Source organism: Sorex fumeus, unplaced genomic scaffold (genome assembly GCF_029834395.1).
Source record: "Sorex fumeus unplaced genomic scaffold, SorFum_2.1 ptg000042l, whole genome shotgun sequence".
Classification (NCBI taxonomy): Eukaryota; Metazoa; Chordata; class Mammalia; order Eulipotyphla; family Soricidae; genus Sorex; species Sorex fumeus.
The window spans coordinates 4,670,167-4,685,315 of NW_026606099.1; the positions used below are offsets into that span (position 1 = coordinate 4,670,167).

The window sequence follows — 15,149 nt, forward strand, 5'->3', positions numbered from 1 at the left end:
TTCTTTTTTGGGGGGAGGCACGCCTAGTAGTGCTCAGGGCTTACTCATGGCAGTGCTAGGGAACCATATGGAGTGCCAGGGGTCCAACTTTGCCCTGATCGTGCCCTAAGCACTGTACTGTCGCTCTGGTCCCAGAACTCCTATTTCTGTTGACACTCAGAACTGGTGGGAGCAAAGTTGTTCAAAAAGATACAGACAAGCCCTTTACAAAACCAAACCAAACCCTGGGATCAACTTTATTGCTGATGGTTGAGGTCGCTTCCTCCCTCTGCCCTTGTCTCACAGGTGGTCCAAAGCACCTCCAGAGTAACACAGTGCTTAAGGCTTAGCTGGGCCAGAGGCCAAGGAGACACTCGGCCTCCCAGGTCAGCCTCAGGCTCAGTCCCTCCCCTGCCCCCACCCACCCTATTGCACATCAAATCATGTAAACATGGCTAGTGGGCATGGCCCAAACAGCAGTGAGGCAGACTGATGTGTAAACGGATTTGGGACCAGTGGCCAGACCCAGTTATCCAGAGTCACCCCGAGTTCAGGCCCACAATGAAGTCTGGACAAAAGAGGGGGCCCTGGTCCCAACTCTGGCTCAGATTATGCAACAGTGCAGATGGCCCCGCTCCCCTGCCACCCACCCTCTCAGATTCCAAGTCCCGAGGGCCACCCACCCCCGGGTGCCCTCTGGGTCTGAGCAGCAGATGGCAGTGTCCAGTTCTCTCCCTCCCACCCCCAGCTGGAGATCACTGGTGCTGGGTCTTCCTGGATGCCCGGGGGAAACCAGAGACAGGCAACGGCAGTCTGTCGAGCCCTGGAGAAGAGAAGCCGGAGGTCAAAGCTGGGCCTGGGTCTAAACCCTGAGGGAACGACACCCAAGCCACAGCGGCCTGCAGGGCTGAAAGGATGCCATCTTCCCTGCCGGGGTGACCAGTGTGCCAGACAGAGGGTGCCCTTTCACAACCACCACCTCAGAGCCCCTGCTCCCCCTTACCAAAGGCCCTGATCAGCTCTGCCCGCACGGCCGCGGTGAAGGTTTTCACCAAACAGAGAGTGGTGAGGCCCGCGAAGGCTGCGTTGTAGAGGAACACGATGTAGAAATTGCCCAGCCAGTTGAAGCGGCCGAAGTCTCCCAGAAGGTCGAAGCGAGTCAGCCCTGAAGTACAGAGGCGGGATGAGGGATGGGCTCACCAGCCCCTTCCCGGCAGAGCCCCGGCTGTCTGCTGCCTCCGCATGGCTTCTCAGTGTACTGCAGTGTCGTTGCAGTACAAAGGTTGTTCTCGCTACATTCATTAATCCTGCCTTTCCGGTTCAGTGGCTGCTCCTGCAAGTGTCTGGAGCTAGGCTAGCTCCAACTTCCAGTCCAGCTCATCCTCTACCTCCAAGGAGGCCTCCCTGACTCCTGGTCTCCCAGAAAACTCCTTGGGTCTGTTCCTTGTTCCTTGGATGGACCACCAGGCTGGCCACCAACTGTTTCAGTCAACAGAAGAGTGTGGAAGTAAAGAACTCTGATTCTGATAAGACCTTGGGCATATACAAATCCCACTTACAAGGGCCGGAGAGATAGTACAGCAGGTAGGGTGCTTGCCTTGCACATGGCCCAAATGGCTTAGATCCCCAGTATGTGCCCGCCCCCCACCGTGGTACATGGATAAAGTCTCTTGCCCTCGCATCTGCTAAGTTTGATGCTGAATACCAGTGAGAGCATCAGCACAGGGCTGAGAGTAGCCCCAGAATACTGCTGGATGTGGCACCCCCCAAAAAGTTCAACAACGTACATACTAGTCACGATTGTAACATTTACTGAGTCCTTAATCATAACACTACCACTGTCACTGTCCTCCCATTGTTCATCAATTTGCTCGAGCGGGCCCAGCAACGTCTCCATTGTGAGACTTAAATTCCGGGGCTCTCTAGCTCTTTTTTTTTTTTTCATTTTCTTTTCTATTTTTGGACCATTCCCCACAGTGGTGCTCAGAGACTATGTGGTACTAGGGATGAAATCCAGGCCCCTATATGCACCCCAGGCCTTTAGGTCACCTCCCTGGTCCTCTGCCCCCTTTAAAAAAGCATTTCTGGTCACAGTGATGGGGCAGGGAGGCGGTGGTGGTTTGGCACAGGACTAAAATAAGATTCCTGGGGGTGGAAAGGTGTTACAATAGTGCACTGTATTCCGATAGCACAGCGGTAGGGCATTTGCCTTACAAGCGGCCAACATGGCCGACCCGAGTTCGATTCCTCCGCCCCTCTCGGAGAGCCTGGCAAGCTACCGAGAGTATCTCGCCCGCACGGCAGAGCCTGGCAAGCTACCCGTGACGCATCCGATATGCCAAACACAGTAACAACAAGTCTCATGATGGAGACGTTACTGGGCCCGCTCGAGCAAATTGATGAACAATGGAAGGACCGTGACGGTGAATTCCAATGACTCCAATTATGGTACCCCAGCATCACCAGGATTATTCCCTGAGCACTGAGCTAGGAGTAAACTCTGACCATCACTGGTTCCAAAGTATGTTTTCAAAGTGGGTATGTATGATTCTCTGAGCCTGGCAGGAGTCATGACCCCCGAGTGCACAGCCAGGAGTAAGCCCTGAGAATCACTGCATATGGCCCCAAATCCAGTAAATAAAACAATTTGGGGCTTCCTGCATGCAAAGCATGTACTCCAGACTACTGAGTTATCTCTCAGACTTATGATTTATCTTTATTTATTTATTTTTGTGTTTTTAGGGCCATACCTGGCTGTGCACAGGGTACTCCTGGCTCTGTGCTCAGGGATCGCTCCTGGTGGTGCTTGGGTTACCATATGGAGTACGAGAGCTTGATTTCTTGCAAGGCAAGCACTTTATCTGATTTACCATCTCTCTGGACCCTTGTTACTTATTTTTAATAGGAGAATGTTTGAGAGGGCAGGAGAGAGAGTACAGGGATAAAGCACTTGTCTGCATGTGGCTGATCCTGATTTGATCACCTGTGCCGTGGGGATCCCCCAAGGCCCGCCAGGATTGAGCCAGGAGTAGTCCTGAGCAGCTCTGGATGCAGCCCCAAACCCCGAAAGAAAATAACAAAGTGAGAATATTTAAGTTGGGGATGTAGCTCAGTGGAATATCCTTGCACGTTAAAGGCTCTGGTTGAGACTCTGAAAAATGGGCAGGAAAGAGAAAAAAGAAAACTGAAACAAAAAAAGAGAATAATGTTTATTAGGTGATCTACCTTGATGGAAGATTTGGGGAAAAGTGATGTTTTTTCATCCAAAAAATGAACATCAATGGGGGAGAAGCAGAATGAAGCAAATGGAAAGAAAGAATGCATTTTGAAGTAACACTGCTCTTAAGTTTAGCACAGGAATTTTACAGATCCTCAATTTCTCCATCTGTATAATGGGGATACACTTTGCTGTAGAAATGAGATAGAGTCTCTATATCAAAAGTCAGTGTCTGCTTGTAACAACAACAACAGGTACTCAAACCAAAACAAACAAAGCAAACCAATTCCCTTACCTCCTCTTGCTACCTACCCAGGGTTCGAGAGAAGACAGGAAGTGCTGAGCTTAGGACCAGGAGACAGACACAGTTCCCAATGATCTGGGTGGGGAAAGGAAAGGGAAGGTGAGGGCACCAGCATCCAGGGTGACCATGCCACACCGGGAAGGCTTCCTCTATTCCCTCCCCTACCTGCGTCATGGCTGTGTCATGCCATCTGGGCCGTAGGCACCGGAAAAGCGGAGAACTGTAGAATCCCACGACTGAAGAAACCATCAGGTAACTGCCAGCGGTCAGGGAAGAACTGGCTCGTTTGCAAGGGGACTATCTCATCACAAAGGGGAACGGAACTCTTCCCCAACCCTCCACTCAAACCAAGTCTCTTTGTTTTGGGGCCACACCTGGCAATGCTCAGGAGTTCCTCCTGGCAGAGCTTAGAGGACCACAGGAGACGTCGGGGACTGAATCCAGTTGGGTACATGCAGGGGAGGTGCTTGATCTACTGTCCCTCGCTCCGGCCCTGAGTCTTTTCCTTCTTTATGAACCCAAAGAGCTGAAGATTTGCCCACTTCCCCATCACTCCCTCCAAAGCCCTAACCAGAAGCAGACGGGCGTGGGTTCGATAAACAGGCAAGTGTGCGTTTAGAAGGATACAAGATAAGTACAACCTGAATGACGGCACCAAAGGAGCCCAGCTTGGAGAAGGACACCTGGCCCAACGAGGCACCCTGAGGGAGGGACGGAGCAGGGTCACTGCAGGGAATCCCACCAGCAGCACCACCCAAGCCTCACTCCAGCCTTTGCCCCAGCAGGAGGACAGATAGCCCCATCCCTACCTGCATGCCCCGGGGCATGGCTGCCTCATCGATGAGCAGTTCCAGGATGTGAATGGCGACAATAAGCACTGACAAGCCCTGCAAGAGGCAATATGGATCTCACACACACACACACACACACACACACACACACACACACACACATCACACATACACACCCAGGCCCAATATGGCTCTCTCATGGCTCTCTCTCTCTCTCACACACACACACACACACACAAACACACACACACACACACACACACACAGACCCAATATGGGTCTGTCTCTCTCTCTCACATACACACACACACACACACACACACACACACATATCCAGGCCCAATATGGGTCTCTCTCTCTCTCTCTCACACACACACACACACCCAAACACACACACACACACCCAGGCCCAATATGGGTCTGTCTCTCTCTCTCTCTCTCACACACACACACACACACACACACACACACACACACACACACACCCAGAGGCCCACACTAGTAGCCAGAGTTAAATGTTATCAGCAGGCACTCTCGTCCAAAGTTTTCAGTTTGGAACGAGCTGCGTGTGATCTCCTCATGCCTGAAGCTAACGACAAAGCACCTCTGAGGAGATTATAAACTGCTCTGCTCTGCTCTGCAGTGGGAGACATCAGAGGGCAGAGGACACTGGCCAGAGGACACTGAGTAGGATGCGTGCTCTCCACAGGGCAGCCTAGCTTCAATCCTGGCACCACATGGAAAAGAAAATCCCAGGAGCTAAAGAGATGGTACAGGGGGCAGGGTGCTTGCCATGCTCGTGGCCAACCTAGGTTTGATCCCAGGCAGCCCACACAGTCCCCTGAGCCCCGCCAGGAGTAAGCTCTGAGTGCAGAGCCAGGAGTAACGCCTGAGCACTGCCTGGTGTGGAACAAAAATCAGAAACAAAAACAAAAAGCCCAAAGAGTCAAAGGTGCCTCTTCCTTCAGATTAGTAAGATTCGGGGCTGGAGAGATAGCACAGTGGTTAGGGCGCTTGCCTTGCACGCAGCCGACCTAGGTTCGATTCCCAGCATCCCGTATGGTCCCCCGAGCACCGCCAGGAGTAATTCCTGAGTGCATGAACCAGGAGTAACTCCTGTGCATCGCTGGGTGTAACCCAAAAAGCAAAAAAACAAACAAACAAAAAAAAAACCAAATTAGTAAGATTCATTCCCAAGGCTAAAATCTAGGCAAATGGGGGCTGTGAAGTGAATTCAACAGCAAACCCGCTGAATTACTTAGTGGCCCCATGTGGCTTTGAGCAAATTCCTTAACGTCTCTATTAATCTAGAAAGTGGGGTGTGCACCATACATAAAGCAGGCACTCAGTGAGGCAACTTCCATTACTGAACACCAGGCCCTTGCAGCTAACCCCTCGGCCCCGAGAAGGCCACAAGCATGCGAGGATACCCCGGGGTAGAAATACCCACCGTCAGTCCCAGCAGGCACAGCATGGCCAAGGGGTAGCCCAGGTTCCGCTGCCAGGCTGAAGCCTTCCGTCGCTTCTCTGCACAGGGATACAAGCTGTGACCTGGTTCTGTACCAGGGATCCCTCCCAGGGGATCTCCAGGGGTGATCGTCCCTCCCCATCCACCTACCCAGCAGCACCCTCTGAGTCTGCAGAGCCAGGACCTGTCTATGCAGCAGCTCCATATCCAAGTGCAGCCAGCAAGAGGTGGGATCTAGGACAGAGACGGCGCTGGCCCCAGTCCCGCATACTCAGCCCAGGCCACGCCCTTGTCCACTCCGGGCAGGTCAGCAACTTACTGCAAATCCTGCGGGTCAAAGCTGCCTCTTCAAAGGCTGAGCAGTACAGCTGCTCCTCCAGGTCTTCCAACAGCTTGGGGCAGGGTAAAGGTGGACTGTCAGAGGCTACTCACGCCCCACAGCCTCCCTCCTCCCCCCCCCCCCCCCCCCCCCGGCAGTATCTTAATCCTTGCCAGGGCTCCCTTCCACCCCCTAACCCTTCACCACCACACTGAGGCAGCAACAGGATCCAATCCCTCTAACTGCCTTATGTTCTGCCTTCTAAATCTGATGACGGGAACTGGAGTGATAGCACAGCGGGGAGGGCGTTTGCCTTGCTCGCGGCCAACCCAGGTTCGATTCCCAGCATCCCATATGGTCCCCCGGGCACGCCAGGGGTAATTCCTGAGTGCATGAGCCAGGAGTAACCCCTGAGCATTGCCAGGTGTGACCCAAAAAGCAATAAGTAAATAAATAAATAAATACATAAATCTGATGATGGGTTCCATGTGAAGGGTGTCAAGAGTATCAGGCAACCAAGGTTGTGACCCCTATCAGGTGTACACTAAACCACTTCCTAAAGCACTTCAGGGTCACAGCATCATGTGGGTCTGCTTTGCAGGAGGCTGGCCTGACAGGGAAAAGGGCAAGGAGGACGACATACCCGGGGCTTAACCAGCAGCTTCCCGGTGACGGAGAACATGCGGGCAAGACCTAGTGGAGTACACACTGTGGGAACAGGAATCAGTCACTGACCATTTCCGCTCCTTCCACCCTGGCCGCTGTGACCCCAGGAATCTTCTCCATTCCACCCCCCAGACCCTGAGCACTTACCCAGGAGCAGCAGGACCCCCAGGAAGGAGATGCAGGAATAGAGGTAGGGGAGGTAATACTCCCAGAAGTCTAGGGGGCAAAAAGGGGGACCTATTATCAGCAGCCTTGCTTCCCTCTTACTGTGGGCTGAACAGTGTCAGAGACAAGGCAAGGACTGGATGCAAAAATCTGCAGGTGTCAGGCATGGAAGGGCTGGTGAGGGCCAGACACAACAGAGAGCTGGAATGCTAGCAGACGGAGAGCCAAGCCCTAACTAAGTATACTCAGCTCCTCACCCCAGCTGAGCAAAGCCAGAAACCTGGACATCGATGCGCAATCTCCCTTTAACTGGGTGATAGCTGGCTTACAGGACTCTGAATCACTGCATAGGCCCAACGGAACATTTCAGCAGGTTGGGGTGACTTCGACTCCAGAGCGTGAAACTTCCATTTCAGGGACAGAGTTTTAATCTTCTCCACCTTAGAGGGAGATAGCGGTCCCTGCTGGGGGCCCCAAGAGTCATGTGAAGGCTGCTGAGCCCGGAAGGCGAGGAGGTGGCAGGAGCTCTCACCGTAGAGTGACTCCCTGCTGGCCTTGTTGTTGTCCACAATGGCCGATGCCACCCACACCATGCCCAGCACCAGTAGCGTAAGAAGCATCAGCATCACCACAGTCTCGTAGACTCGGCCCAGGACCCCCTACAGGAGGAAGCCAGAGTTGGGGGCGGGGGAGAGGGAACATCAGGGGCCTGGCAGCCTGGCTGCGGGTATCAGAGGTAGCTTTAGGGAACAGGAAACCATGTTTCCCTCTTATTCTGCTAAGTCACGATCCTCTCCTGCCAACCGGGGGCCAGTCCCTCTACTGGCTAGTCCTCACCTGCAGCCCCTCTCCCCAGATCCCGTCATCATCCTGTCCTGTGCTGGGAAGCTGCCCTGAGTCTGCCCCTTCACTGCCAGCGGCTGCCCTTCCGCAGTTAACTACCTAGTGGGATTCCAAAAACTATATAATCCCTTTGCACCATAGGTATCGAGGCAGTAATGACTTCCTGTTTTCATTCACACCTCAAAATCCGTGCTGGTCCTCTGAACTGACTAAATCCCTGCTAATACTCTCATTAAAAAATTTCAGGGGCTGGAGATACAGTAGGGCGCTTGCCTTGCACGAGGCCGACCCGGGTTCGATCCCCAGCATCTCATACAGTCCCCAGAGCACTGCCAAGGATAATTCCTGAGTGCAGAGCCGGGAGTAACCCCTGAGCATCTCCGGGTATGACCCAAAAAGCAGAAAAAATAAATTCAGTCATTGGCTGGAAAGACAGCACAAGTGTGGGAGCCCAGGCTCTGTGTGCATGGGGCATGGGTTCAAGCCCTGGCACTACATGGTCCCCAAACACTACAGGAAGCACAGTACAAGCAGCCCCAAACAATGCAAAGTCTAGCCAAAACACTGCAAAATTAAAAATTAATTTCTTTTTTTCAGTTGAATCTTCGGAATGGAATTCTAGTTCCTGCCTGGATGAATGGACGGCTAGATCCCTCCTTACCTTCCTGGAGCCAGCAAAGCCCTCCGACTCGGTGAAGAAGTATGCGAAGGGCATAAGAAAGATGAGGGACAAATTGGAGAAGAGAAAAACCAGGTTCCAGAGGCCTAGAGTGAAGAAAGCAGAGGTGGTCAGTAAAGGGGTTACCTGCCTGAGTGCCTGACCCTGTGGTGGGGGAAACGGGGAGGGACAAGATACGAGGCCGCATCTGCCCGAGCCCATCTCAGGTTCCAATCTGAAATCACGAACCGTGGATGAGGGAGCCGTTGAGCCACTGGATGTAGTAGTTCCTCGGCAGAGAGAGCAACACCTCGTTGCTGATGATGGAGAAGGGCAGGAGCAGGACAGCACCCAGGGCAACCGCCAGGGTGAAGGTACAGAGCTCCAGCCTGAAAGGAGAGAGGTCCGGGCTAGACACGCCTCCCATCCCTGCGCCCGGGACGGCGACTAGCCCCCGCGGACCTGGACCCGAGGCTTCTCCTGCAATGAGCTGATCAGAGACCAACTGCTGCCTTCCAGCTGCTCCCCACCCCACACCCTCACCTCCTGCGGCAGAGGCATGCCTTGGGCATTCATGCCAGCCTAGTCACCTGCCAAGCCACTCGTCCATCGTCCCCAGGAATCTGGTCCTCACACATGCCTGTGGGGTGCTTCAGGCACGGTGAGAGAGCTAAGGGGCCTGGCATTTCTGTTCAGGGATGTGCATTTCTGAGCTTGCCTCCTTTGGGCCAGATAATAACGGCAAGGTCACCCCCCGTGGCTCTACACAAAGGCAAATCAGGAAAGCAGGAGCACTGAGACACAGGAGCTTCACAGTCAAGGCCTGTGTCCTAGGTTGCTTCAGCTTCAAAGAGCGCACCTGAGTGGGCTGAGCACATGTCAAGCATGCTTTGCACAAGGGAAGCCTGGGTTTGACTGCCAGCGCCACGTGTCCCCTGTGCACCACTAGGAGCAATCCCCACCCCCCCAAGCTCCCCCCACATAGAGCAGGACTGGCCCCTGAAGACTGGAAGACTGCAGGGCATGGTCCCAAAACAAAACCCAAACCTCCCCCTGTGCAAAAAAAATAAAAACACAAAAAAACCCAACCAATGATCAATAAAAATAAGACACAAATATCTGCTTGGGTCACCAAGGAGGCAAGACGGCCTTCTACTAAACTACTGACCCAAAGGGGTCATCTTCATATTTCTCTAGTAACTAACAGCATCCTGGAGTAAGGGCCATCCTCTGAGCCAGCACAGCCACCCGTGGGAGTTCCACCTTTCCCACCTCCTGTTTTCTTTTAGAACTGCCCCAGTCCATGCCCAATGGCTACAGGAAGTGAAGCCAAGCTAGAGTCATTTCCAGTGACTCAGGCCCAGCCGACACTTCCTGGCCATGAGGCTCCTAAAAGCTCCTGGCCTAACCAGGGGGACAGGAAGAACAGCTTTCCCAAGCATTGCCAGGATGGTATAAAGCCGGAAGAAGCCAGAAGTGGCGTGAAAGCAGAAACTCTCTCTTCACTGTGCAATTTCCACTCTTCCCTAAGCTCCAGGGTTCTCCCTGGATCCCAATTCCTAAAGGTTACTGATGCCAGGTGCTCAGGCAGCGACACTTACGCAATCTTGTTGACGGTGGCATCTTCATCATCCACTACAAAAGACATAAAGGCATGGAGAAGAGACAGGACATCAGTAGGCGGCTCAGAGAGCCATCTGGGATACAGGGTGCCCTCCTGCCCACTCCCTGCCCCCGAAAGAAGGGCCAAGAGTCAGGCTGGACGGATGGCAGGTTCTGGGAGAGTTTGCACTATGAACCCCTCAGGAGAGGTGGCAGCTTAAAACTCACTGGCCCCAGAGAGGAGAGTATGGGCCCGAAATTCCCCACTCCCCTCAATCTCTCCATCACAGGTTCCTCTGTAAGCTTAAAATATGAAAGACAACTGGTCTGTGAGGCTGGTTTCATCAGTGCCTGGGGGCAGCGAAGGGAACAGAGTGGGGGAATGATCATGGAGGAAGTCCCCAGGGCAATTACACAGAAGAGCTGTCATTGGGGGTGTGGGGCCAGCTCTGGGGAGGTTAGGGCAGGATCTGGGCAGGCTGGAGCCAGAAACGGAAGCACATGTGTCCCTCAGTCACACAGAGCCCACAGGAAGGAGAGCTCCAGGGTGAGCACGCTCGGGTGCCCTGGAAAGACAAGGGTCACCGTCGCAGGCGGTCAGAGGAGCATCAGTTCTGTGTGGGGGGCGTGATCAGGAGGGAAAGGAGAGCTTATGTCCAGGGCAGCATTCATCTGCCACTGCCCAGAGGGCTTCATGTTCACGGTCTCATCTGATTTGGTCTACACACAGACCGCAGACCAGCAGGCCCGTAGGCCCCTTTAGTGGATGAAATCGAGGGCCACCAATGGCCACTATTTGATATTCCGTCTAGACTTTCCTCTGTGCCACCTGCCCTGGCCTGAGCAGGAGAGAAACAGAGACTCCAGGAGCTCAACCTTCCCTTCCCCTGCAGGCACCCGGGCACATTCCCCCGAGGCTTGCCCCCATGGCAACGCGAACAGTGGCAGAGGACAGGCCGGAGGGAGGGAAGTCCCAGGTACCTGTGGTGAACTCAGCAGGCTTCTTGAAGCGGGTCAGGGCGATGTGGCAGAGGATGTAGAGTGTGGCAAACAGAAGCGCTGATATCTGTGGCACAGTGTAAGCGGGGATGAGAAGCTCTGAGCCCAGCGCGTTCCACAGCCCGGTGTTAATTCCAGGTGGTCATTTCCCCAGACGCGACTCCATACTTTCAGGGATCCCAGCTCTTTCCCTTTTTCTTTCTTTTAGTCAGAAACTCAGGGACTGGGGCTGGAGCAGCAGCACAGTGGGTAGGACTCTTACCTTGTACCTGCGTTTAATCTCTGGCGCCCCATATGGTCTCCCTAGCCCTGCCAGGATTGATCCCTGAGTGAAGAGACCAGGAGCAAGCCCTGGGCACCAACAGTTATGGCCCCCAAACCAAGGAGGAAAGAAAAAATGCGAAATTCGGGGACCTCGGGGCTGGAGCAATAGCACAGCGGGTAGGGCGTTTGCCTTGCACGCGGCCGACCTGAGTTCGATTCCCAGAATCCCATAAGGTCTCCTGAGCACCGACGGGCGTAATTCCAGAGTGCAGAGCCAGGAATAACCCCTATGCATTGCCGGGTGTGACCCAAAAAGCAAAATAAATAAATAAATAAATAAAAAGAAATTCAGGGACCTCTAAGAAGCACCAGCCATGAGGCTATCCCACGCACTTAGGAAAACAGCACAATGCCCAGCCCTTGGAAGGTGGGCCTAAGGAAACAGCTTTAGCAGAATCCTCTTTGCTAAGTGACCGGAGGTACTCATGGATGGATGCATGACATCTGCTTAAACAAACTGGTCACAGAACCAGAGGCAATTTATTCCCAGCTCATTATTGGAAAGAAAAGGAGGTTTGAAGGAAAGGCAATGCCTGCGCTGTCTTGACACGTTTCCTCCTTTGACCCTCTGCCCCACAATCCAAACCACTTGAGAGAATTAAGCAGGGCTCACTCTACCAACATAACTTGATGTTATGGATCCACAACATAAATAAATGGGCTGGGGTTGGGCACTTGCAGTAGATGAGGCCAACCTGGGTCGAATCTCTGGCACCCGAGCCCCCCAGCAGTGATCCCTGAATGCAGAGCCAGGAGTGAGTCCTGCGCACCCAGGTGTGGGACACACACACACACACAAATATATATATATAATTAAAAAATAATAAATAAAGACTATGAACCCCTGGTCCCTAACTAGAACTGAGCCATAACTCCAGGTCTCCAAGGGCCTGTCCCATGCCCTGGACTGGTCAGTTTACTGCACATGTGCCCCTAACTGGAGGAGTCGGGAGTGGAAGAGGCAGTGCACTGTCTTTTAGTTCCACAATCAGGGCCACATTGTCTTGAGATGTTATTACATTTGCAAGTTTGCAGGAGGCCAAAGTGGAAGGATCGGTCTCATGGGTCCAAAGAAAAGCTGAACCCACAGAATCTGTGTACAGTCCCATGTATACAAGGACAGGAGTCCTTGTCATGACATGTATACATGTATACAAGGGCATGCGCACAAGGATAGGCCCATGCCTGGAACAAAGTTGTAACTCTTGACATTAGGGAAGCCAAGTAGATTGTAAGGAAGGTTTTTTACAGCCTACTGTTCTGTCCTGAGCTTGCGTAATAGCCAGGAAGATGTGGAGGGGGGGCGGGGGTGGTCAAAAGGTCAGGATGGAGTTCCACGCGGCTCCAGGAGAAGCTAGGTCATTCTAATCTGGAGATGAGAGAGGCAACAACCTTCAGACTGCCTCTGGCTAGCATGGGCATCCTTAAGTAACGAAACGGAAGCACAGGGCCACAACACCCAGCAGGCCTCTGTGTCCAAGGCCCCATGCCTTCCAGTTTTCTTAGGAGTGTGTCGAGCCTGAGCAAGCCACCCCAGTAAGCCCGCCCCTACCAGGTGAGGCTGTCCACTGAGGAGCACACAAAGAGGGTTTGCTAGACACAGACCTGGATGTCCACACAAGGGATGACACGCTTGCTCCATTTCAGTCCCCAGGACAGGCCCAGTGATGTCCAGGCTCATTGAACCCTCCTCCCAGCTGAGGTGATAGGAGACCAGAAAACTGAGAAAAAGGAAGGACAGGACCTTTGCCCACTAACGCGTCCATTCTTCCAAAGCTCTGCTTTCCCACTTAGTCTCTGGGGGACTCTGAGGAGCTCCTCAGGGGAGAAGACGGAGCAAGCCTGAGCCCCCCTGAGTGGCCCCCTCTTCTAGGAAGGCTGGAGTCCACTGCTGCTACTCTAGGGGACAGCATGTGTGTGTGGGGAGGGGTGGGATGGGGAGTAAGAACCTGGGTTTTGGGGGTTTCTAACAAACAATACAAAGAAGGAGGAAAGAAAAGTTGCGGTGGATCCCAGATCCCAGCTACACTTTGGAATCCACCGGGCAGGAAGCCCTTGTTCCTCCAGCCGGGACCTCTACACCTAAGCCTCGTTTCCTGGCATTTGGCTCCGCTGAACCAGACACCGGCTGTTTTGTTTTGTTCCTTTCTGTTCTTTCTTTTATTTGGGGGTGGGAGGCTTGCAAATCAGCCCTCCCCCCAACCGGAGCCACCCCAGTCGGCGGACCTACGACTCGCTCCTCGGCCCCCCGTCGAGCCCCGCGCCCCCCGATCGCCGGCCGGCCTGGGGGGGGGGGGGGAGGAACGGAAACCAACTGGCTTTGTTTACCACGCAGCTCCCCAGCTGATTCCATCTCGGGGTGCGCCGGGCGGCGCGGCGGCCCTGGGTCCGGCCGGCTCCCCGCTCCCCGGGGGCGCCCCCCGGCCCGCCCGTCCCCCCTCTCAGCCCCCCCGAGCGTCCCCCCCCGCTCGGGGATCCTCCCCCCCGGCCCGATCCCGCACTCACGATGCACTCGCGGACCCTCTCGTGGAACAACTGCTCTCGCACGGCTAGCACTTCGTAGTCAGCTGCTTCCATACTCTGCTCAGCATGACTGGGGCGGGGGGCGTCTCCGGGCCCGGGGGGGGACGAGCGGGGGGAGGGGGAGCCGCCGCCGCCGCCGCCGCCGCCGAGCACCCGGACCCAGCCGCAGAGCCCGTCCTCGCAGCCGGCGACGGAAACTCGGGGCAATCTGGGGCTCGGATTCAGGCGCCGGGACGCCCCGCCCTTAAAGGGGCGGGCACCGCCGGGCTGCTCTTTCAAAGAGTTCCGGCCCCTCGCGGCACCCTCCCCTTTAAGAGTCGGTCTCCGGCGCGCTTCCCGCAAACGCCCGCCGCGCTCGGGAGCAGCGCGGGCCGCCCCGGAGTCCTGCGGGAGCCCCGAGTGACGACGCGAGGCGGGGGCGGGGAATGCGTCCAGGAAGGCGAGCTCATTGGCTCGGAGGGTGGCCACTCACCGCTCGAGGAGCGCTGATTGATTGCGTGTGGGAGGAGGCGGGACCTTAGGCATAGGCCCCTTATAAGGGCGCCCATTCAAAATGCCAAGCTGGAGCGCTCGCCTCCCTCTGCGCGGCCCTGGGATTCTTGAGTTTTAGGAACAACTAGGATTTTTACCGTGGCCGGGGTTAATCGAGCTGATCGGTTTTTTGTTTTTTTTAGCTTTTTGGGTCACACCTGGCGATGCACAGGGGTTACTCCTGTAACCAACCCCTGTTACTCCTGGCTCTGCACTCAGGAATTACTCCTGGCGGCGCTCAGGGGACCACATGGGATGCTGGGAATCGAACCGTGTGCAAGGCAAATGCCCTACCCGCTGTGCTATTGCTCCAGCCCCTAAACGAGCTGTTTGAACCAGGCCAGCCTAGTAAGAGAGTCCCGTGGTACTGCTACCCAGTAACCCAAGACCTTAGTAACATTTTCTGGAAAGCGTTTGTGCTGCGGAGTTGCAGGGACTCTGCCGCCAATTTTCACTGTCACTCCTGTAGAAGCCCTAGAACATGCTAGAGCAAATACTTAGGAAAATTGGATCCAGAGCGACAGAAATAATACCCTTTGAAACGTTTTGAGAAATGTCTACATGGGGACCATTGGTGAGCGGAGTTCAAACAGCTGGTCACCTGTGCGCCATTCACTTTATAGAGTGTCATTTTAGCATGGCAACAGCCCTTCAGAGTAAGTGTTTAGCATTTTAGGGATTAGAAAATGCTGAGAGCTGGCATGCCCAAGGTCACACCACGAAGGGATGCAAGTCACATTGGTACTGTCTGAGGAATTCC

General features: G+C 54.3%; 1 protein-coding gene across 2 annotated transcripts; it reads right to left on the bottom strand.

Annotated features, from left to right (window-relative positions):
* Positions 1–209: 209 nt before the first annotated feature.
* On the bottom strand, positions 210–13,964 carry LMBR1L (limb development membrane protein 1 like). Of its 2 annotated transcripts, XM_056120130.1 has the most exons (17): positions 13,841–13,964; positions 10,994–11,078; positions 10,012–10,045; positions 8,660–8,799; positions 8,414–8,517; positions 7,442–7,568; positions 6,892–6,960; positions 6,722–6,786; positions 6,079–6,151; positions 5,910–5,993; positions 5,742–5,818; positions 4,310–4,387; positions 4,128–4,201; positions 3,666–3,756; positions 3,509–3,575; positions 983–1,144; positions 210–802 (listed from the first exon to the last, which is right to left on the bottom strand). In XM_056120130.1, the coding sequence occupies exons 1-17, from the start codon at positions 13,910–13,912 to the stop codon at positions 735–737; spliced, it is 1,470 nt and encodes a 489-aa protein (XP_055976105.1). In that variant the 5' UTR covers positions 13,913–13,964; the 3' UTR covers positions 210–734. The 2 variants fall into 2 exon arrangements, with proteins under 2 accessions (XP_055976105.1, XP_055976106.1); XM_056120131.1 differs by lacking the exon at positions 10,994–11,078 and having other exon boundaries at positions 13,841–13,885.
* Between the last annotated feature and the right edge of the window lie 1,185 nt (positions 13,965–15,149).

Bases quoted from the DNA above. Each gene is read 5' to 3' on its own strand.
- LMBR1L (XM_056120130.1), bottom strand. From the start codon at position 13,912: ATGGAAGCAGCTGACTACGAAGTGCTAGCCGTGCGAGAGCAGTTGTTC. The intron at 10,046-10,993 runs GTACCTGGGACT...TGTCTTTTGTAG, and splicing joins GCCTGCTGAGTTCACCACAG to TGGATGATGAAGATGCCACC. The intron at 5,819-5,909 runs GTAGGTGGATGG...ATCCCTGTGCAG, and splicing joins GACTCAGAGGGTGCTGCTGG to AGAAGCGACGGAAGGCTTCA.